The following is a 25,097-nucleotide window of genomic DNA, read 5'->3' as shown; positions in this document are numbered from 1 at the left end:
GTTTTGCACAGTTGTCACCGAAGACACAATTTGAGGACATTGGGTTACACAGCTGGATCTGGGAGCCTCATTTGTCTGAAGAACTTTTATTATTGATGATGAAGCATGAGAAGGAAAAAATTCATTTTGATTCTCAAATTCAAGGTTTTGTTTACAGGGCTAGTAGGTTTGGTTTGGTTTGTTTGTTTTTTATTTTACTCATAAACTGAACAATTTGATCTGGAAGTAATTGAGACGTGGTTAACATGCAACCACTCGATACTATTTGAACAAGTCATTTTTTTTGGAGTAGATCAGCAGTTTGGAAGAACTTAGCTGAATCCCACATCCACCAAATTGTATTACATCATTATGTAGTAATTGTTAATTTCTAGAGCTTGTTGTAGCTGATCGAACATTGTTAGGGTTTTTTCCCACCCGGGCAAAGAGATAACTACATACAGGAATTTGGGGATCTTGCATTGCTAGAGCGGAAATTTGACTTGGCAGATTACTGACGTATGAAGACTGTAGTTTATTGCATGCTGTATGTTGTGGTCACTGATTGTAGACAAATTGTTTGGCACAGATTCCAACTCAATCAGCCAGCTGAACAAATAGCAATAGGATTAACTGCCAAAAAAGGGTCTACGATTGCTTAAAACTGAAGTTGCCCATGGATGAATGCAGCAGTCCTGGCCTGTGGCTTCCAGTCCTTTTCAGGACTTTGACTGCAGACCACAGACCAAGGACCACAGAACTAGTTTCTGAGAAAATTAGCTCAGAGTTTTAGCTCAGAGTTTCTCTCTCTCTCTCTCTGTATGTGTGAGAGTGTGAGTCAGTCCATAGGTATATTTTATTTTTTTTGTATATTAGTTTAGTTTTCATTTTTATTGGTGTGTAAGGAAAATATTTGTTTTGTTTAAATCCATGCACTGAAGTTTTAAATTATCTTCCCACTGATAATCATTCTTCCCGTTGAATGATATAACACAAATAGCAAATAACCATATTTTAAAAAAAAAACAGCCCCTACCCCGAACAAACAAATTTATAATTTGTGTGGAGTGAGCTGTCTCGCAAATCTGTCATTTTTATTAATTTTCCCCACCTCTCTGTTATACTAGCAGTTGCAGCACCAAGGAGGACTACACTTGATTTAGAAGCATGGTTAGAAATGGCAGTGTTTCTTGCTGAAAGGGGAGAGAAGCAGGATGCTAACTACGTAGGATATTGTTTTACATCCTGACTAAACAAATTGAAATGTTAGGAAAATCTGGAACCTTCTCAGCTACTCAATATTTCAGAGGCAGCTTGCACCTTCTGCAGCTTCTTCATTTAGGGCCTGCTCCAAAGCTGGTTGAAGTCAATGGAAAGACTCCCAGTGACTATAGTGGGTGACACAAAGGCCCCCTGGCAAAGGGTCCACTATTCTTTGCAAACAGCTCTCATCTCAGACCTGACAAACTTGCGACATCAAACACACTGCTTACAGGGTATTTGTCCATAAAGGGTAACATGTAAGGTCTCTATTGAAAGCTTGTCACTTATTATTGTTCCTAATCTATGCGTGATGTGTGTTCAGGTAATATTTAAGGATTAGTGTAACTATACTGACATTTATGCCCTTCTGGCCTTAAGGTTAAAAGACGTCACTCAGGGAGCGATATCAGGTGGCGATGGCTTACTTATGCATCAGGGAGTTGCCATCCCTCCCTGGTTAGCTGGTGAGGTCAGGAAAAGTACAGTTGTCTACCATTGCCCCATCACAGAACAGTTAGTGGAAAGCCATCAAAGACACCTGCAAACAACTGAAACCACATTGAGGTTTGAAAAAAAAAAAAAAAGGAACATTTATAGCAGACAAAGGGAAGAGAGACTCTGGATCCATTCATTGAGGAGACAGCTTATTGAGTGGGGGTATTTTTAATGAAAGGTTAGATCCTGGTTCATGTGAAGCCAGTCAGCTTTGCAACAGACTGAACTTTGGGTGGGAACCTATTTTGTTCAATAGGAAAGGTAGCTATAAATAAGTGCAGGCCCTGCTTCAAGTTTTATGATTTTGTTTTGTAACCATTTGTTTCCATCACTGTCTCTTGTTTCCAGTGGAATCTCTATTCTTTCTTAAATAAACCTTCTTTTGTTTCACTACAAGTGCGGTGTGTTATACAGGAGTGGTGGTTTAAAGTGAAACTGGTAAACTGGGGTACTCTTTTGGGAGCAGAGGATCTGGGATTTCTGTGAGTAGCCAGTGTCAGGGGCTGGACATCACAGGGGAATGATTCAAGGGAACTTGGGAACTGGAGTGCACTTCTTGTTAACCCGAAAGGCAAAAGAAAGGGCTAGCATAGCCCAGAGCAGAGTGCTTGAGAGACTGATGGTGTTAGGGAGCAAACACCCAACCCTCGCAAGCAAGACTCCCTCATGCTGGAGGCAGGGGGTAACAAGATGACTCTCTGTCCTAGGTACCTCAAGAATCATCACAGTTGGCTTTGGATTGGGCCCTTAAAGAACAAATGTTAAACATTTTAGTTGTCGAGACGTTGTTGATAAAGTCACATTTTGTTGCTTAAAATATTTATTGCATTCTTCCATTACCTGAAGCAATACATTGTGTTTTCATGCTAATGTGTACAATATACTGAATGTCTTTCCTTGTGAATCTGATCTAAATAGAACACTCTCCAATTCAGTTCATACTTGAATTCAAGAAACAAGAGCACGTTACAGCAACTGGCTCTTGTCGGACAACTATAGTTCCCTAGGCATAATAATGAAAAATGAATCATTTGAAATGATTCGTGTTTCAGATAATTGAGCGATATTCAGTGTAATAGATTGTCAAGGGATGTGACTGTTTCGGGTAAGTATGGTTCATGACGTAGCAAAACATGTGTGTGAGGAGTGCTTTGCTACACTGTTGATCTTTGAAAAATTAAAATATGTGCCCAGTTGAATGGTGAGAGATGATGGAATGGCACAGCATTGAGCTGCATGTCATTGACGGTGAAAAAGTTGGCATAATAATAAAGAAGAAAACATTTACATGGTTTAGGCCCTGATCCTGTTTGTGCCTGATCTTATGCACTATGAATATTCCATTGAAGTTAATGTGTAAAGTTAAGCGTGTGGGTAAATCTATGCAGGATCACAGTCTGTAGACAGTTGATGTGACTGAGGAATAAGGAAACTATTTCAGACTGATAAGGATGTTACCATGGTTGGGACTGGGAGTTAATAATAGTGGTCCAGAATGCCCTGACCCCTACATCCAAACATAGAGAGGACCATCTTCATAGAAATCTCCCCGACTCCTGTGTGGAAGTAGGGGTCACCTATCTCTGTGGAGGTGATGTCTGGGTGTGTTCAGGGAGGAGCAGGATGCCAGCAATTGCACATGGTCTTCCCTCCACCCCCATGCGGATAATACTAATCAGATCTTGTCTAGATTGTTTCCGCACAGGACTTCACCCTCTCCTGCCATCTCCAAGGGGCAGTTATGACTAGTATGTGAGTAGAGCCATGCTGCTCTGAGGGAGCAGGGTACTCACCAGAGCAGTGTGGAGGCACGAGGGCTTCTGTGCAGATTACTTTGGCCTTTTGTGTATCCATGGAGATCCTCCAGATTCATGGGGGCCTAGAACAATCGGGGAGGAACTCCATCAGATAGAGAAATTCTTTCCTCATTTTTGGGCCAGTAACTCTTTGCACATCCACAGTGTCTTGTATATGAGGATTTCAAAGCACAATGCTAACATAAATGAATTTTAGTCTTGCAACATGCCTTCAAGGTAAGGAAGCAGTCATCTTCTTCCCATTTTATAGACAAGGAAACTGAGGCACAGAACAATGACAAGATCTGCCCAAAGTCACATAGGAAGTTTGTGGAACAGAGCCCAGGACTTCTGACACCCACTCTTGTAATTTAACTATATACAAACAAAATCAATAAATAAAATTCAAGTGCTTTAAATAATATCAGACGGCATTCATCTTTGAAAATAGCCGTGAGATTTAAAAGCTTGTGTTTTGATTTTGAAAGGAGATTATATGTTCTTCTAGGTAAACTAATTATACAGCGAATTGTGGTACCATGATTCAGGAGAATACTGTGTACATACACAGAGCTGAATATTCAGTGTAGAGAATTCAGCTAAGTATATATATATTTGTGACATTTTAAATAATAAAACTGTATTTTTCTTCTTTTCTTTCTTAGAGTACACATTTCTAGGAACATAGGGCTGAATTCTACAACCCTCATTCATGTGAGTGCTCTCATCAAGTCCAAAAGGACTACTTGCATGAATAAGGATTGCACATTAAAACCCAGAGGGGGCTACATGTTCAGTGAATACATTTTAGGAGTGTAGCAATGTACACTCATGCCCATGCAATTAAATAGAAATATTTTTTAAAATTAACATGGGTAAACAAGTGCAGTGAGAGAGAAGGCTCTGTGAGCCTAGTTATGTGCCTACCAAAGCATCTGAGCTCAACCAAACTTGTAAAATATCAGGGTGAACTTTTTGTATAAATAATTCCACATCGACTTACATCAGCTTGTCTGTTGGCAGTCAACTCCTGTTGTGCTCTCCTTTGCTCTCTGTGAACAGCTTCTCAGCCTGCATTCCTTTCATTCCAACAAGAGCCTGGGTACCTGAAAAGTAAGTTGTCACCTGGTGAAAATCTCTTTTTATTGATGCCAACACCAAAATGTTAATTAACTTAAGAGTAACATTTTCCTCGCCCAATCCTTCTTTACTTCTTCACAGATACCATGCATTCTATTAAGTGCCTGATCCTGTACCTTGCTGAGAGCATCCTAGAGGTTTTGAACACCGTGAACGCTTACTGGAGTCAGCTAAGAACTGAGAGTGCTGAGCTGCCTAACAGCAGTTGCTTGGCATCTTGCAGGACAAGACCTTAGGAGCATTAAACCTCCTCCTTTCTTCTCTAGGGGATATATTTTATTAAAGAAACAATATATTAAAAAAAATTGATGTACCTGAACCACTGTATTGCTGCTCTGTCCATCGGGTTTCACTATATTGCAGCTGGGGAATGCTGGAGTGTCACATGACCGAGCGAGGGGGACAGCTCTGATGAGAATGTACAATGTGGCACCTCTAAGATGAAAAGCAGAATGGTGTTTTCAGTTGCACCATGCTGCTTGTTCCCATTAGCCTAGATATTGAAAGTAACACTAAGTAAAGTCTTTGGAATTTAATACTTTGCCTTTGCAGGTTACCTTTAACAAGATGCCATACATTTACTATATTTATATGTCTGTCTGCTCTCTTTGCATAAATGGATATAAATATCAGCAGTGGAGTGAAAGGCCATTTATCATTGACCGTTTCATTTTAATGCCCATCAGTCTGGATAAGAAACCACCACAAACAAACATTCTGTTTAGTGTAAGATCCAAGATTAATGGTCTTTTGGTTTACTCTCAAACCCCCCACCCCCCCCCCCAAAAAAAAACCAACAAAAAAACCGACAACCAAACCTGCAGATTATAAAGAAAAGGGGTTATTTGCCCAAAGAACTGTAGATTATTAAATGTGAAAGAACGTTAAGGCCTCTCTATCTTGTTGCTAGTCATTTCCTGGCTACTATCACCTGACCTATATCTGGGTTACATGCTGGGCAGAATCCACTGATGTTAGTGGCTAATATTAGTTACCATTTTACAGAAAGGGGTTTTCTTTTTGCTGTTGCAGATGAGAATTCTCCTGCCAATTTCTGGGATTCCAAGAACCGGGGAGTGACGGGCACACAAAAAGGACAAATCATATGGCGAATTGAACCTGGCCCCTATTTTATGGAACGTAAGTACCTATGTGTGTAATACAGGGTGGGCATGGACATGGAAACCAGCAGTCCCTAAGGGTTGTTAGTTGCTATGACTTTTTATCAAAGTCTGCTAAACAAAGCAGCTTATGGTTAGTGATATTTCCATGTCTGACAGCATTTTGAAATCACCTCTGTTAGCTGTTTTTACAAAGAGCCATGCTTTGGAAGGGAAAACTAAACAGACCCTTGAGTGTGTTTAGGGTATTGTCACATGTAGGGCTGCTTTTTAGCACTCTTGCAGTGCCAGGCATGGCACTATAGGTATGCCCTTCCTTAGTCTAGAAGTTGTGGCGGCTAGGGATGTAAAATACGAAACGGTTAACCAGTAAGCATTAGTCTTACCGGATAACTGACCCTAGCCTTCATCCCCAGGACCGGATGGCCTCAGCCCCTCTCCATTTAATTGGTTAACCGATTAAAAGACATAATTTTAAACTTTTTAAACGGATATTTACATCCCTAGTGGCCGCTGGAGCAGGGTGGCCCTTGCCATCAACTCTGCGTCAGTGTCTAAAAATGGTCAAATAGAATAAAAAATTCAGAGTTTGGCTGTCTGTGCTTTTTAAAGAAAAACACCTCAAAGGCAAGCACTTAGTCCTACTTAAGGCCCTGACCTGGTCCTAGGACTTGGGGCAAGCACTGGAGAGCTCCTCCTCTGTTCCAGTCTCACCCAGTTCTGCCTCTGAGACTGAGAAGAAGCCTCCTGAACTGACCTGCTGGCTCCTGATTGGTCACTGTCTCCTCCTGGCCCTTCTAGGTCTGTGGAGACTAAGTCTTGTTGGTAGCCTGGCCTGAGCAGGGGCGTGTCATGGCAGCAGCTCCTCCAGCTGGGGGCAGAGAAGAACTGATAGACCCCCTCACAGTTATGTATAGAGGAAGTAAGGTTGTATATCCTTGGGCCATTGGAGCACCCTTTGAGTGTGTTCTAAGACCTGAAGCTGAAGAAAGTTGTGCATTTTTACTCCAGAAATGTTCTTCCACTCTGAGACCTAGTTTATAGTAGCAAAAAAGATACTTCTATATTGTAGCACCATACGTATGCCTGGCCCTTTAGATAAAAGTTGTAAGGAGATGGAGGTCCCTGCCCCCCAAAAATTGTTAATCTCTATCTGCCATCATTATTTCTTTGCTTTGTCCAACTAAGTAAATCAGCAAGAATTAGTGAGTGGGGCTAAAGTCTCATGGGTACAAAGAGAGGGTATGGCTGGTAGGGTGTTTTGACCCCAGACCTTTAAAACTTGTTCCCTGTTCCCTCTCTGTAAGAGCCTGGAGTATGATAGCCTGGTGCAAAACTCACCTTTTACTCCTTTCCTGTCAGGAAACAAGTGTTGGGTAGGGCTGGGTAGTGGTTGCGTGGGGAGGATGATTGTTATATCTATATTGTTGCTATAGGATTTTATTTGATTTGTTTGGGGTAATTGACAAATCTGGTTGTTAATGTGCTTTTAAATGATTTTCAAGGGTGTCCTGAGGAGTGGATGGGAGCTTTTATTGTAGAGTAGTAAAACTCCAAATGTGTAAATAATGAACTATATGCATGTTATGTTTGGAATAAATACATATAATTTTGGGGATTTTTTTAAAAAATTGACTTAAGTAAAAGGTTAGAGCTGCTTTAAAATTTTCAGTTATTTTTTTAAATGAAACTTTTTCTGGAAATTTTCTATTTCAATCATTCATTTTCTGTTTTTTTTTATTTTTTTTATCAAAAAACTGAATATTTGCAGGAGGAATTTTAGGGAGAAAAAGAAACTTTTTTCCACCACTTTCTGCAAAAACGAAAAAAGGATATTTTGACCAGCTTTATTAAAAATAGTAATGAGACCTTGAGTAGCTGACTCCAAAAAGGAGTTTAACTATGAAGAGCTAGATGAAAGGAGCAAGCTGTAAGGAGAGATTTAAAGGAGAAGAGTGAGGTTACTTTGAGGATGGTGAGAGGGGGAGCTTTTCCAAGTATAGGGAGCAACATTAGGAAAAAGGCAGAGTTGTGTGGGAGAAGTATCATTTCCCTCCTATTTAAACTAAAAATTAATATCCCCCACCCCCCAATTATTGATTTCTTGATACTTTAATTTCCTCCTGCTGTCCTCCATATGCCCCGATGTTCTTTTTACAGCAGTAGTTTGAGGCCTGCTTTCTCTTGTGGATGTTAAAATAGCAGAGGTGCACATGAAAAGCAGCTTTAAGTCACCTGATTTCTTTATGTCTCAGGAATCCCCACCACCATTCCCCAGCTCAGCTGCTTTGGTTTGATCTTTATTTAAAAATCCGAATTGGGAGCTCCCAATTTAATGGATTAAGTTAAGTAAAACTTAAAAGGCTGCCAGCCACCTCTGAAACACTGAATACAGTGGTAGCTTCTCTTTGAAGTTAAACTCCTTGAGAGGTACTGGCAGCCAAAATTCAAATTACAAAGTTGTGCCCCTTCCTAATTCAGTCACCAATCTTCATAAGCAACTGGGCTGCTGTGAAGTGTTACTTTTCACACGAAAAGGAGCTGTTTTACCTTCTGTAATTTTAATCAACTGGAAGAAATCCATGCAATAATCCTGGAATGATGTGGATGAATTTGTTAGAAATTCTAATCTGTCTGGCATCAAAGGTGCAAAGACAATTCTGTCATAGAAGAGATGAGGAAAGCTTCAAGGGCTGCTTTGCAACCCAATTTGCCTGAAAGTAACAAATGTTGCCTGGGGGGGGGAGGCATAGCTCAGTGGTTTGAGCATTGGCCTGCTAAACCCAGGGTTGTGAGTTCAATCCTTGAGGGGGCCATTTAAGTATTTGGGGCAAAAATTGGGGATTGGTCCTGCTTTGAGCAGGGGGTTGGACTAGATGACCTCCTGAAGTCCCTTCCAATCTTGATATTCTATGATTCTATGGTATTTAAAAAAAAAAAAAAGAGAGAGAGAGAAATTATGCCTGTCTGTTATTACCTCATTTTACATTGGGATGCTGTTAACTGTTTGTAGGTCTTGATGCAAATTACCCACCAAGGGTCTGTGCATTTCATAACATGGTTCTGAAAGTACAATAGAACATTATAGAAACATAATAAAAAGTCCTAATAGAATAAAAATGAAATGAATTCAGATAATTCATTAAAATAAAATAAGTGTGTGGGGTGGAGGGGAGGTATAGGATAGGAAGCTAATAAACACTGGGGGCTGGGGAAACATCAAATTATTTTGGCAATATTTTAGACATGGACTAAGATGGATGTCTGGGGAATACCACACACTTAGGCCCATCACAGAAAATGTACAATTGCCTGCTGACTTGAGGTGCAATGTTTGGATCTGTAAATGGCTGGTTTTGTGCAAATACAACATACCATCAAGATCAGAGTCAAGGTGAATATTTCAAATATACTTGGGTTCCAGGGGTAGGGCTTTAAAAAACCAGCAATGTTAGCTTAAAATCAGCTAGCCACTTCACAGGCAGCCAACATAAAGAATGCAAGCCAGGTCTAATGTGATCACTATTGTTTTTGGCATTTAACAATTATGCCACTGTATTATGAACAAGGTACAAGCAATTGAAAAGCCCACATGACAATCTTCAAGAGGGAATGTCAGTCTAATATTGTGTTTGTTAGCACAAGGTATTGCTATTGCGAAGTGTCCCAGGATAAATATGCCACTAGTAGTATGCGTTTCCATTCAGGGCTTGACCACAAGAGACACCTAACTTCCTGCAGTAGGGAATCAGCATGAACGATATGTCATGTAGGTGACAGCTGTCCTTCTTCAAGACTTGTTTTCTTCCAGAGTTGAAGTTAAGTGGCAGATGGATGCATTGGACCTAATATTTTCCAAACACGCCTCCAGAGCAGTGGCCATCAAGCTAAAGCTATGTAGTTGGGTTTCATCAGTGTACCAATAATACCTACCCTGCATTTAGAAACGAACTCGATGTATCTGAAACTATGGGTCATAGTTTAGATCCTTGTGGTTTGCGATATTTAAATCGCTTAGTGCTTACACACAATTGTCCATCAGCACCATATGACTGCTCTTCTCTTGGAATGACTGGAACAACTAAAAGACAGTTCCAGGCACAGCAATGCCCTCTATTTCCTGAAACTACAATCCATGGTCAGTGTGTCAAATGCTACTGAGGGCCCAGCATGAACAAAATGACTAGTTGACCGCAATCCAAACCTTGCAGCAGACTTATTCGTGACCCTGACAAGCACAGCCTAAATGCCAAAGGCTGGTACTCAAATGGGAATTATTGGTATTCCAATGCACCTAAAGTTGAGTAGCTGCTGCTTTCTCAGTTCTCTTTCTCAAATGGTGTAGGTATGAGACTTGGTGGTAAGTGACAAGTACTCAAGTATGAAGAGAAGGTTTCTTATCTAAAGATAGCTAGCATACTCACTGAGAGAGGTGCTGATAATACCTGTTAATGATACTACAGCCACACCGTGTGCTAAATAATCAAGATGGTCTACAAGGAATCTGGAATGACCAATTCCATCACGTTCGCTTTTATCGGTGGGAGTTGGGTAGATTGGGCCAAAGGCTCCTTCTACTATCCCCAAAGCTTACATCCTTTTCAGAGAGGCATTTTACATTTTATGCCCTGAAAAAGCTGCTTAACTTTATGTGAGTAGTCCCAGTCAATTGGATTGGTCATATGTTTAAAGTCAGGCACATGGTTTGGTACCTATTAAGGCCCTAATTTAGGGTATCTTCAATCCCTTTAGGTTAGTTCCTCCATTCATTCATTCTCCCATCATATAACCTCTCCTTACGGAACCATCTTCCATTCACGCCATTGCCAAACACATAACAAACACAAAGGAAGAACTCTTCTTTTCCTCCCCTCAACTCAAACAAACCACAAAAAGCAGACACAAAAGGTGGCAGGGGAAATTCTTTGTTGTGAAAATGGTGAGTTTCATTCACTCCCCCAAAGACACTCCCCCCCGAAGAATCAACAAACAAAGACGATCAAGGAGAACTCACTATCCTAAAGCAAAAATCAACAAAGCAGCCAGAAAAGACTCTTTTCTAAACAAATGCTCTAACTAGTAATCAAAACAAAGACCAATAATAATAATAATTGTGCACACACCAACTTGCTCCAAAAATATCCACAACCAGTATGGATGGGAGCGAGCAGGGAATGAAAAGGAAGGGTGAAATGAAGCACCTGCCGAATACAATGTCCTGCTTACCTCACAAATAGCTGGTGCCCTTAGGCTGTCCTCTCCAGACAAAGGGGCTGACTTTATGCTGCAGCGCCAGCCATAACAGAGGCAGGTGTTCCTTTCTTCCGGTCCCTAGGCAAAGGGCAAAAGTGTGATGTTAGCATGAAATGTAACACTCTGTAGCTGTAGAAATTCAACAAAGCAAAATTGAGCTGTGATATCACTGAGATTTTAAAAAAGAGAAATATTTTGTTACTCATGTCATGTAAAACAAGTTAATGGGAGCTGCCTGTTTTCGGGGGAGGGAGGTATGGTGAGGGGCTAAAAGTTGTGATTCACTAGTCATCTCAGTTAAGCTGCTGTATTCATTCAAGAAAGATTGTTTAAATGCAGAATAATGACATATGCTCCATGAAGGGATTATCTGTCTGCTCTCAGTGAAATAAAAAGACCAGTTCAGTGAGTGCTCCTCTGAGTTGGTGGCAATATCGTGCAGGTACGGTACAGTGTAATGTATTCAAATCATTCTGAGATGCTTTGGAATGTTACTGAAGGGTCTGAGTGTCCACTCTGGGGATCATGCCATTAGGTTGTTCTGGGTTCTGCTCAAACCAGGTCCTTCAGTCCCCAGCCCAGCAGAGTCTGGCATTGTTGCAGATGTGACAGAACTTGGTGAAGGGCTTCTGTTTCCACACCAGGGAGCTGATTTATAATGGTAGTCTGCTCTACATCAATGTTGTGACTCAGGAAAAGCAGTGAACTTGTGAACAGTGTGAAATGGGCCTGATGATGCCCTACTGGAGGGCAGGAATGTTCAGTGGAAGGGATATGGAGGGAAATGGTATAAAAAATGCACCCCAACCTCCCTTTCTGAAAGCGTGGGATTAGAGACCCAGGTCCTACATTGCTGCAGTTCCTAAATCCTGTTTTCTTCCCATAGAAGGATAGGGTTAGTTCATGGAGTATGGGGCAGGGAGTTGGAAGTTCAGGGAGACCAACCCGGACGAGATGGTAGCTACCATCTTGTTTATGGTTTTCTTTACTGATGAACAGATTTGCAAGCATGAACGGACAGTGAAGTATATCTTTCAGCTGCCATGGGGTGTCTTGAAACCTAGAATTAATGAAACCTAGAATCATTTTCAGGGATGCCAAAAATTTCTGTTGTCAAAACCGTGAGCGTTCAGTCCTGAAGCAGCTTTTCAGCTTCAGATTCTAGGGAAATAAAGTCTCCAAGCAGGTAGAGAACTGGATATACCATGAAACTATTTCAGGGCCTGACCTCTACCATCTGCTACACTATCAGTTAAAATGGAAAGCAGCAGGGAGGCAGTCAGTCTCGTCTGGTGTTTTTTCTTATCATTTTTATTTTTAAAACCTGTCTACTTTGTACACTGGGGAACAGCCAGAATATCTCCAACCCTTATCTTTGTCATTCTAGGGATCCTAAATATTCCTGAAATATACTGCCAAATACACAAGTGACATTCCATGTCCACATAAAGTGAATAGAATAGAACAATATGCCAGAATAAGACATTTGCGGCAAACTGGGTCTCCTAAAGTTGCTGCTGCTCTGATTTTTCTTTGTTTGTAATGCTCTCTTACCATTACATCTGATTATCTCACAATTGCTAATATATTTTTCCTCATAACATCCTGTAGGGTAGGGTTCTGCTATTATTCCCATATTACAGATGGGGAACTGAGGCACATTGAGACTAAGTGACTTGCCCAGGGTCACACAAGATGTCTGTGGCAGAGCAAGGGACTGACCCATGTGTCCCAGGCTACTGCCCAAACCACTCGACCAGCCTTCTTTTCTGTGTTCATAAAATTGTTCTGCAGACTCTCCATATGACTTTTGCGACAAAATTAATTTTTGCACCTATAATCTAGAACTGACTAGAGCATCTACAAATGTCATCAAAACCACCTGGTGATTTATTAACAATTCTCTCTGAATATGAAATTATTGTAGCAAGAGTATAAGAAAGATGATTAGAAATGTCTTTCTCTCAGAGAGAGAGAGTGCTTTACTTTTACCTCCCAAGAAAGAGCAGAAAAAACAAGGTCAGTCGAGGGGTTCACAAACAAGTGGGCTAGTAAACAGACATTTCCACTGATAGTGTTTGCATCTCACTTCTCCATCATTTTGTATGAAAGAGGCTACAAAATAAAAGCCCAGTCCTGTGAACACTTGCCACTGGGCATACTGCTTACTCCATTGTCTTCAGCTTTATACAATAGACAAAGGCTATTGAAGTCAATGGGATTACTCTCAGAAGTAAACACTTGGTGGATTGGGGCTCTAGAGTAATAATGTACTATACTGTCTGTAATCTCATTCCGGTGAATGTTAATATCAAAATTTCTCTCCAAGAAAAATCCTACATAAAGTAGTACTTTAGCTTTAATGTCATATTTTTATTTCGATAAATATTGTAGAAATGTATTATAATAAATTTCTATAAATATATTGATTTGCATATATTTGTTGTGCTGATACTACAGATTTAAATCTTGAACACTAACACATGGTTGCTGCTGTTGGGATTTTTTCTGATACTCCAAGTCTTGTCACATCAATCACCTCTGGGATATTTATGGGTAAATTACTACTGTCACTGCAGTACAACATTCTAGCTCAACATCTGTGGATATAGACCATTTGTATTTTGTACTGATAGGAATCTCAGTTTGGGGCCTGAAGGGAGTGTGAGATAGGTTCAATGAATGTAATAATGCATATATGTATGGTTCATTTGTATACTGTCTGAATCATGCTGGTGTACTGATGTTACAGTCAGAGTTGATATATAAGGTGTCTATATGCAAGCTCTGTTTTCAACTAATTATAACTTTGGCAAAAATAGTTCTCTGAGATCGAAACTTGCTGTACTTGGGGTCAGTAAAGCTCATTTTCCAATCATCTCCCTTTCAGTTTGATTTAAAAACATTTTTTGGCTTATTTTCACTTAGTGAGAGGTAGAATTTGAAAAAATTTTGTGACCATTCCTTCCACTCAGATCTTTTTTTTTTTTTTTTTTTTTTAATATTTGTTTTAAAAGCTGAACTCAGCATACCATAAATCCTTGAGGATTAATGCTAAGGCTAGTTGGCAGGGATGGGGGGGAAGGCATTGTTAGGAGATATAAAAATGCAAAGTTCAGTGTTTTCATAAAGTTACATCAATGAGAAGAAGTTTTGACCAAGAATATTTGTTGCAAGATGACTATCAAATATTCATCACTTGTATGCATTTTAATTTTAATATTCCTATTTTTTTCTCATTTAACCCGCTAAATTCTAAGGGCCTGACTCTTGTTTGCATACCTTACTTTACAAGAAATTAATGGGACTATTTGTGGGGGGAGGGATAGCTCAGTGGTTTGAGCATTGGCTTGCTAAACCTACAGTTGTGAGTTCAATCCTTGAGGGGGCCATTTAGGGATCTGAGGCAAACATTGGGGATTGGTCCTGTTTTGAGCAAGGGGTTGGACTAGATGGCCTCCTGAGGTCCCTTCCAACCCTGATAGTCTATGAACTCAAAATGAGTAAGGGTGGCGGAATCAAGACCAGAGAAAATACAAGATAAATATCTTAATATTTTTCAATCCCATCAGGGTCACCTCAGAATTAGGAAGTTTAGAGTATGTTGGAAATAATTAAGCAGCAGAATTCTGAATTAGCTTTGATTAATGAAGAGAATGACATGGCACCTCCAGAACCCTGGAATGCTGTTCTGCTATTATGTAATCCATGTCCTTTAATTGTTCCATCTGGGGACTGTTTATCTCATTTCTGCATGATTGTTGTTCCCAAACTATTTATAAACTGTTTCTAGCAGCATTCTGCTGAAGATGGTTTGGGATTCCTTAGAAATTTTCTTGTTACATTTTTTTTTGTTTTGTTTTTAAATCTGTTGCCTTCAACCACTATTTTTGAAAGTGTCAGAATCAACCTAGGTTTCAGAGTAGCAGCCGTGTTAGTCTGTATTCACAAAAAGAAAAGGAGTACTTGTGGCACCTTAGAGACTAACCAATTGATTTGAGCATAAGCTTTCGTGAGCTACAGCTCACTTCATTGGATGCATCCGATGAAGTGAGCTGTAGCTCACGAAAGCTTATGCTCAAATAAATTGGTTAGTCTCTAAGGTGCCACAAGTACTCCTTTTTCTTTTTGAGAATCAAGCTAAACTTTTATCATCTTTTGTCTCATTTACACAACATATGGCAAATCTCCATAATCTCGCTAAGACAAAACAGACAATAGGACTACTTGTGCTGAAAATCAAGAATGTACATAAGTGCTTTGCTGAACTGTAGCTTAATATGCAAAGTAGATGATTGTGTATAATAATATTTTGCACTTAGTCTATCCAAGAATCTTTACAAACCCCATTTTATGTATATGATAAAGGAGACACAGATCCATGGATGTATGTGGAACAGGGATTCAACCTTAAGCTCCCTGGGTAAATATACTTGGCCTTCACTCAGAACAGTAATATGAACCCTTGTAAGCCATGAGTAAGGATTGTGGAATAATCAAGTCATTTGCATGTGAAATCTATTATATCTGTTTAAAGCCAATAACATAATGGTGTAGGGGCTAGAGAGAAAGAGCTGGTAGGGGAAGACAGTAGAGGGAAACAGATGAGAGAAATATAGGAGAAGAGGGTGGAGGAGAAAACAAGGAGCATCAAAAATATCTTTGTTCTTGATATCAGTAGATCTAAGGCTGGCCCCATCAGTTAGAAACTTTTCTTTCTCTGACCAGTTTAATTCAACATGAGTTCTCTCAACTTTCCAGCTGGTGAGACTATCTGTTTTATCGTAAGTGCTGTGCATTCATGTTGGGGACACATTGACCAGTGTTGTCTTTTAGTCCCTTCCTAAGGAATGACGTTCAATCTCCAGGACCCGCTGGTAGTGGTTGAGACACATTTGATATTGTCTCATAGGATCTCTGGACCCAACTACTTGATAAGAGGCCAGGAGGAATGGCATAGCTGACTGGTCCATCATGGCTGCCATCATGGTCCATCATGTGAAGCCATAGTTGACTGGTCCATCATGGCTGCCATAGCTTTGGAGAGTTAGGACCACAGACTGGACCTTATTGAGCTAAATCCTGATGACATCAAACTAGTGACTTGATCCTTGTGTTCTAAAAGGAAGTATTTCCATGATGAGTTTATATTTTTGGTGCTTGGGTGTGGATGGAAGACTATCTTCAAGTGAAATTTTGTTAATAGCTGGGATATCAAAGCTCAAACTCCTGGAAAAAATGTATAGTAATACGTCTTATGATTAAAGTACAAATATTTATTTTATAAATGTTTTTAAATTGTTAAGTTGTGGGCTTCTGTTTAGAACTATCTAATCAGTTGTAAAGGGACAAATAAAATAAATTCCCAGCATTCTATGGAAGTAATCTTTTATGTCTTTTCATTCCTGTTTTTCGAATTTGGGAAAAATCAATAGAGATTATAGAGACCCTTATGTATTGCTGAAAATGTATATGCAGTACTCTGGACTGCATCCAACAGTTGAGAGTTTTGTCAGTAAATAGTGCTGTGAAAGAGTGTCTCTCCCCTCCCCCCAGTTCACAAAAGGATCTGTACATACGGTGCTGAAGGGCCTCCACACTGTTATAGCTGAAGTACAATACCTCTTTAGTTTTTCAAATTCAGGTGACTTGATTATGGTGTATAAATACTTTCATGGGGAGAAAATAACAAGTACTAATGAGCTCTTTAATTGAGCAGAGAAGTGCATAATAAGAACCAGTGGCTGGAAGCTGAAACCAGGCAAATTCGAACTGGAAATCAGGCATACATTTTTAACGATGAGGGTGGAACAAACTACAAGGGAAGTGGTGGATTCTCAATTTCTTGGTGTCTTCAAATCAAGATTGGGTGCCTTTCTGGAAAAGAGATGCTTTTAGTCAATTACAACTTGTGTTTGAATAATCAGTAACTTATTGGGCTCAGTACAGGGATAAGTAGGTGAAATTCAATGGCGTGTAATATACAAGAGGTCAGACTAGATGACTTCTGACTTTAAACTCTATGTATTTTCACTTGAAGAAAGAACAGTTACTTACCCTACAGTAACTGTGTTTTTTTGAGGTGTTGTAGACAGTGTGGATCCCACGCCCTATCCTCCTTCCCCATGTTTCAGAGCCCTCAGCAATCTTGGGGTTAGAATTCCAAGGGAACTGAAGGAGGACTGTGGCTGCCCCAACCTTTCTGTCCTCATACAAGAGCACGAGGAGACACAGGGTACATGGGTGGTCCTGCATGCACTGCTATTCAGAATTCTTTGCTCTGATTTGCATGAGGTGGATGCACACCTACAGTGGGATCCACACTGATTCTTGGATAACCACAGTTATTGTAGAATTAATAATCATTCTGTATTCCAGAACAGTATCCACATTTTAAAAAAAGTTTTCATATGCAATTTTGGCAGAGCCTCAGCTTTTACCTCTTGGTTAAATTTTCATCTCAGTATAATGCATGCTGGCACTTTTTACTGTGATCTAAAAACATTAATGTATTATCTAAGCATATTTGTATAATATTTTCCCCCTGAGAAGCCAAATAGTCAGTTCCTTAATTATTGCATAAAATATCAAGATACAAAATATCCTCAATTAAACTGACCAAATGTTGAAAAGTAGCTATATCTAGGGTTATATCATTTCCAGGGTTTAACAGTTACATGACAAAATAGTTTAAGCATAAAACAGCTTGCATGCAATACAGTATAGTCTCTTTCATTGCAAGAAATCTATTTCTAGATCTGATGAAGATCTTAAGTGATTTTAATTCACCTTTATTTTTTTAGAGTAAAATGGAGCTCCCTTCACAGGTCAATGCCAATACTAAATACATTATTCAGTGATCTTGTCTCCCTGTTATTTGGCTCCAGAAGATGTATAAAAAGCAGGTCAATATCTGTCTAGGCTGGTGCTTTCATGTGGACAAAACCACATGCTGAAATTTATTATCTTTCTTACCAAGTGATTATTGTGAATGGGCCACCAGGTTTTTACTGGCTTTGAAGCGATTTTGGAATTTGGCTCTTTCCTCTTTAAGAAGAAAAGATTTTCATGTTTCCAGAATTTGAGAGGAAATATAGATCATAACTTTCATTGAAATGCCATTATACTGGAGATGGGCTAGATTAATAAATAATGTTGGTGAAACAGCCCATCGCTCATTTCCAGAAGAGTGAACTACGATTCAGTTGAGTTTCCGCTGAGCTTTCCAAAGCATGGGGCTACCACTGTTTTGTCTCACATTATCAGTGTATGGATTCCACATGAGTGTGTGTGTTTGTTTGTTTTCCCAGCTGAAATAAAGATCTGTTTTAAATACTACCATGGTATTAGTGGAGCCCTGCGAGCTACTACCCCATGTATCACTGTGAAAAACCCCGCTGTGATGGTAAGTGGAGCCTTTATATCAGTTTGTAATTTATCTGTAAAGAGATGCTTTAACCTGTCAGTCATACCCACTTAATATCAACTGCAATCTCCGAGTTTTGCCATTAACTGGGATTTTTGTGATTTTACCTGATGCAATCCAGTTGTATTATAGGCTGCATAGAAGTGATGACTCTTGTTAAGGTTGCTCAATACTTTTCATTATAAGACTTTTTTTTCAATTGCTTATAACTTTGACAAACTTTAACTGGTTGGGCTGAGATTTTTCATGCTATGTATCTACCTCAGGCTGAATCTTTTTAGAAAGTATGAGCCAAAACAGTTTAACTTTTCCTCAGAATTAGGTTAGGAAATACGTATATTTAGCATGGGCAAAACAGTTGTTTTGTTGAGAAGCACAATGACCTGAAATTTAGCAGAAGTGCCTTTTTGCCATCCCTGTAGAAATCCACAGAAATTTGGCCAAGTCATGAGCCTTTGAAAATCTCAGTTCACACATGCTCAGTAGAAGGGGGGACTGGGATGTGGAGCTGAATATGGGAGGGCTGAGACTGGGACAATGAGTTTGGTTTGGAGGGGGCTGGGACAAGTGGTCAGGGAGGACTGGGTCAAGGATAGGTAGAGGGACCAGGGGAAGAAGCAGGGAGGGGGAAACAGGGCAGAAAGGTCTGTAATCACTAAAGCATGTTCCCTTTTGAACTCGGAGTAGAACCCAGGATTCGTTCATCTTAGTAAAAAGAAAAGGAGTACCTGTTGCACCTTAGAGACTAACAAATTTATTTGAGCATAAGCTTTCATGAGCTACATTCATCGGATGCATTCAGTGGAAAATACAGTGGGGAGATTTATATACATAGAGAACATGAAACAATGGGTGTTACCATACACACTGTAACGAGAGTGATCACTTAAGGTGAGCTATTACCAGCAGGAGAGCGGGGGAGAAAAAACCTTTTGTAGTGATAATCAAGGTGGGCCATTTCCAGCAGTTGACAAGAACGTCTGAGGAACTGTGTGGGAGGGCAGCAATGCCCCTCTGCCATGTACATTGGCCAAACTGGACAGTCTCTATGTAAAAGAATAAATGGACACAAATCAGACGTCAAGAATTATAACATTCAAAAACCAGTCGGAGAACACTTCAAGCTCTTTGGTCACTCGATTACAGACCTAAAAGTTGCAATTCTTCAACAAAAAAACTTCAGAAACAGACTCCAACGAGAGACTGCTGAGTTGGAATTAATTTGCAAACTGGATACAATTAATTTAGGCTTGAATAAAGACAGGGAGTAGATGGGTCATTACACAAAGTAAAACTATTTCCCCATGTTTATTCTTCTAAACCCCCGCCGCCACACACACACACTGTTCCTCAGACGTTCTTGTCAACTGCTGGAAATGGCCCACCTTGATTATCATTACAAAAGGTTTTTTCTCCCCCGCTCTCCTGCTGGTAATAGCTCACCTTAAGTGATCACTCTCGTTACAGTGTGTATGGTAACACCCATTGTTTCATGTTCTCTATGTATATAAGTCTCCCCACTGTATTTTCCACTGAATGCATCCGATGAAGTGAGCTGTAGCTCACAAAAGCTTATGCTCAAATAAATTGGTTAGTCTCTAAGGTGCCACAAGTACTCCTTTCTTTTTGCGAATACAGACTAACACGGCTGCTACTCTGAAACCTGTTCATCTTGGTATTAAATTTTCCTGTCTTCAAATTAGCTCACTGGCAAATGTTTGCCTTATCTTCCTCTAGAGTCTGGCCTGCACAGAGAATGACAACTTACTACTACTATCACTTTTTTAAGTCTGCAACCTCTTAATTTAAAATTACATGGAAAAAGCTACATTATATTCTCAGTTCTAATTGTGCACTGCTATTGACATCTAATGGGAGTACACTATTGCAACTGAAGAAGTTATTTGAAGACAATAGGACTGCACAGGTGTAGACTAGGGGAATAATTTGTTCTTCAGTATCTCTGTACAAGATACTGAAAACAGCCCAATTTCACTCTCAGATACTAAGTTGAGATGGAAAACCTGGTTAGTTAGAAATTTTTTTTTTTGTGAACTATGCACACCTAACAGAAAAGAAGACACGTTAAATGTGGAACCTCCATGACACCATTGTTAGTCACTGCACACTGAACTGTATTTCAGTCCAGTCAGATTTACATAATTTTTGGCCACACACAACTATACAACTAAGCAAAATGCACTAAATTGAGTTTTCATTTGTAGATTACATATTTAATCAAAATACGGAGAACTCTCTTGAGATGCACACAATAATCAACATTAAATGCTTTTTGGGTCAGAAAACCAGGGGTTTAAAAGAAAACAAACAGGAGCCTGTTTAATGACACTTGGTAGTAAGTGGATGCAATTGTATTAAATCCAGTGTGAAATCATTTGGTGAATGTAATTTTTCTATTAAGTAGGACCTTCTGTTAATTGGTTGATAAGTGAGTTTGCTGTAGTACAGCATGGACAGAAAGCCCTTAACAACAGAATAGGAAAGCTGGGAGAATCCCATAGAGCATACATCTAAACACACTGACCTGTTTGATAATATTTTGGGAACTGCATGGCTTGAGCCTAATCCTGCAAGGTGTTAAGCATCTCCAATGGGAGTTTACGGTCTTCAGCATCTTGCAGAGCAGCCGTTAGCACCTTTCAAGATCAAGACAGTCAGTGCTATCACATGCATGTTTTTTGCATGTGTCCTGAATAAACTCTGCTCTAGCAAGTTATTTGTTGCGATAGTAAGCAATTCTTGATGCTCATTTGTTTGGCGATACCTACAATTCAGTGCACATCCTGCTTACAGCTATTTCATAGCTATGCTGACGTAACAAACTGAAAAGACTGGCCATGATTCTATGTGCATGCTGAGTTATTTCCTGTGGAGAGATGTACTAAGGAGAAACATGAATAGCTTCCCTCAATCTAAACCTCTCTATATATGTAAAACATACCTTTTCTGAGTTTGGGTTTACCCATATCTCAAGCTTGAGATGACTAAAACTCCAATTTATTGGACTGTTAATTACTTATTAAAAGTAGGTAGAACTACTGAGAGTTGCCCACTGATTAAAATGGAAATTACAAGGGTAGATGGAAAAATTCCTGGTAATACCTGAAAATAATTGAATTCTCATGACTACTCCTTAAGCACCTTGTAGTGCAGTAGACTTAGATTTTCCTCTCAACATCAAACTATTTATCCCAGTGCTGAACACACTCTTGTGAAATACTGACCATTTAAAGTAAATAGTTTTAATCGTTTAAAATAAATAATTCAGTACTGTTAAATAAATGCATTATTATATGCACTGCAAGGCTTCCCAACTTTATATTATACTTATTTCAGTTTATCACTCTATGTACCCAGTTTACATAATATTCCACAGTACATTTTGTTAATTTATTTAGTAATATAATGTGTAGCCAGATAATCCTCTGGTGATTGTACAGTTGCGGATACTGAAAGTTGTAATTTATTCCATGTCATTAGTATTTTCTTGATCTTGCACTCCTCCTTTTTAAGGAGGTCTGTACAGTGTGGGTATATACAATGAATATGTGAAAGATGTGGGTATTCAAGATTGTATTTCATTGTCATTGTGTTTGTTGGATTATATGCCCTCAAAGTGCCAGCCCTGCTGTAACATGGATGTATTTTTACTTTTATAATCATTGAATTGAATGGAGGCATTTTTTCTATTTAAAAAAAAAAAAGTATCACTCATATGGATAGTTTGTTGCCATGATTTATTAGTATGATAATGTGGTCCTATCTGATGGAAGGATGCCTCAGAAAAAATATACACAGAATCCGTGAGGACTTTTTCTTAATGAAGAATGTTTGGAACAAGAAATCAATATAAGTTAACAGCCCCCCCCCACCCCCCCAAAAAAAAACCCCGAAAACTCCACAGTTCTTATGAACCTTGGTGTTCAGCCCAACTGTCCCAAAGAGATATATATATACCCCTCTCTGCTTTCCAAGCACCTTGCAAAGGATAGAGGAAGCTGAGATGGAGTTAACCCATTGTCCATGGAAGACCAGGTCATTCTGCTGCATGGTGTCACAGGTGACTTACCCTTATGAAGTCATTTGGAATAAGTTTCATAGTCAATAGGCACATGACAGAATGCAGAACACTATATTGACAAATGTTATTGCATGAGAAACAGTGAATCGTGAATATTGTACTTATGCAAAATGAAATATGCTGAGATGTGAACAATGTAAATTTTCTGTCACCGTGCATCCTTTCTGAAGAGACTCAAGGCCAATGGAGACCTCAGACATGATTGTCATCGCTTTTTCTTTCACTGCTGTTTCTTCATCTTTGCTACATATTCTACTAAATGTTAGAATTTTGCTAATGAGGAAATTCTTAGACTTCAGATGCTGATTAATTCTCACCGCTTAGTCTTGTTTTGTGTTTGCGCTGCTTTAGTGTGCAGATACATTCCATGACGATTGGCATGGCAGTCAGATTAACAGATGAGATCGCAATATTTATTTGTTTAAAAAAAAAATTTGAAAAGACCACCATTACACTTTTTATATTAAGGCAAAGCTGAGTTTCTTCACAGATTAAAGATGTTAAGGCCAGCAGAGGCTATTACAATCATGTAGTCTGAATTCCTGGCCGCTGAACCTCATCCAGTAACTCCTATATCAAGCCTGTCACTTCTGTTTGAGTAATAGCTTCATTTTTAGAAAGCTATCCAGTCTTGATATAAAGAGGTGTCTTATCTTTCACAGATTTAACATATGGCTAAATGCAGCCAGACTGCAGTATCTTTCTCAGTGTTTTACACCCCAACTATGATTTATATTCTTGGAAACAGACCAATTAATAGCTTTTCTATTGTGTATCTTTTTTTATACCCTTAATTTACAAGCATATATCCTCAACATATTTTTCTCTTTTTAAATATAAAATCACTTTGGTAACACTCTATTTTATTAGAGATACCCCCAGTGTACACCCTACAGTGTGTCCAGGTATCAAGCTTTATCAGACTTGCAATCTGGTAAGCATTTCCACAGGTTGTCTTCACCTTATCCTAGCAATTCATTGTCTTTTCCCTGCTGGATGAGAGTGCTGTGCCTCCTTTTGGAACCATTTGTCCTGAAACACAAACCCTATATTTTCAATTGATTCGAAAAGTAAGAGCATTGAAGCTAGGAGCATGCCTCCTAATGTGGATAGACAGACTTGTGCTAGCTCCTCTCGAGCTAGTGTGCTAAAAATACCAGTATGGATGTTGCGGCACGGGGAGTGGCATGGGCTAGCCATCCAAGCTCAGTCCAAGGAGGTCATGTGGGCTTGGACTTGGGTGGCTAGTTTGAGCTGCCCCCTGTGTTGCAACAGCCACTCTGCTGTTTTTAGTGCACTAGCTTGAGTGGAGCTAGCACAAGTCTCTCTACCCGGTCTGGGAGGCTCCCTCCCAGCTGCAGTGTAGACATACCCTAATAGTCCATGATTTGTGATGGGTTGTTTAGCTGGATACATGTCACTCTTGGGGGGAAAAAAGGCAAGCTCCTCCTACTGATGCATTTGCAAAAACTCCACTTGTGGAGGAGGCAATGGGGCAGATTTTTTTTCTAAGAAGTGAAACTTACAAAAACAAACAAACAAAAAAAGCCCTTATCAGGGAAAGTAGAAATAAACCTCAGGGAAAGTTTCCCACGTATGAGCATGACTTTCAGATCAATGCCATAGTTAGAAATCTGATGTGCCTTATTTTGTCACATAGATGTTAAATATTTTGATTGATTGCCCTCAGTAAGCCATGTATTTTGTGTTTAGGTAATAAATGGTACATGGAACTACTTACTGCACAGTGTCTGTGGTTAGTTCATGCTTATGTATAAGATGCCAATTTGTGCTATTGATTTTTTGAGAGGACACAAAAACCTATGAGGAAGAAGTACTTTCGCTTTCTCCAGTTAATACCTTCCACACACCTAATAATAATGCATTATGTATGTTCAGAAATATTCTCAGTATTGCAATATTGACCCTACATTGCACAGACAGTTGTCAGTATTTGTGAAATTCCAGGGAATTTGGGGTGGACGGAAACAAGTACTGGTGTCTTCAGATTATAGCTTTGTCTATGGGTAATATTTTTCTCCTGAGTACTTCATAACCATCCTCATGAACATACAAAAACAAATGAAAAATGCCATGATACGCTTCGTTTTTTTTCTCCCTCTTTAGATGGGGGTGGATGGCATGGATGAAGGTGCTTCTGCAACTCAGCAATCTCGGAAACTAGTCAGCTTTGAATTATCAGGTAAGATTTCAGAAGTATCTTGCATTATCCCACTAAAACAAGCATGAGTTTTGTGTTAGATTGTTACTGAAAGTCAGAATTGACTCCAACTGTGCTATGGCAAAGCAAATGTACATTAAAAAAATACTGAACTAAAATACTCAAAGATGGAAAACATTTCCTCTTCAGCTGCATCTGTCTTCTTTAGGAGTGCATGCTAGTGGCTCAGATTATATAATTTCATTGAGAACGTGTATGCTGAAAGCAAACCAGATTCATTTATATCCAGAAGTGAATGAAACCAATTTGATGGACCTAGCATGAGAAGTCTCCAAGAAAT

The 25,097-nt window shown here is 39.4% G+C and overlaps 1 protein-coding gene across 1 annotated transcript in view; it reads left to right on the top strand.

Moving 5' to 3' along the window:
• HECW2 (HECT, C2 and WW domain containing E3 ubiquitin protein ligase 2) overlaps positions 1-25,097 on the top strand; it is a 171,624-nt gene that overhangs the window by 52,143 nt on the left and 94,384 nt on the right. Inside the window, exons 2-4 of the mRNA XM_077830363.1 lie at positions 5,706-5,813; positions 18,358-18,452; positions 24,703-24,778. Of these exons, the coding sequence (XP_077686489.1) occupies positions 5,706-5,813; positions 18,358-18,452; positions 24,703-24,778 (279 nt within the window). The remainder of the gene's footprint in view (positions 1-5,705; positions 5,814-18,357; positions 18,453-24,702; positions 24,779-25,097) is intronic.

This window comes from Eretmochelys imbricata, chromosome 11 (assembly GCF_965152235.1).
Source record: "Eretmochelys imbricata isolate rEreImb1 chromosome 11, rEreImb1.hap1, whole genome shotgun sequence".
In the NCBI taxonomy this organism is placed as follows: domain Eukaryota; kingdom Metazoa; phylum Chordata; order Testudines; family Cheloniidae; genus Eretmochelys; species Eretmochelys imbricata.
This window is presented reverse-complemented; position numbering and strand designations above follow the sequence as displayed.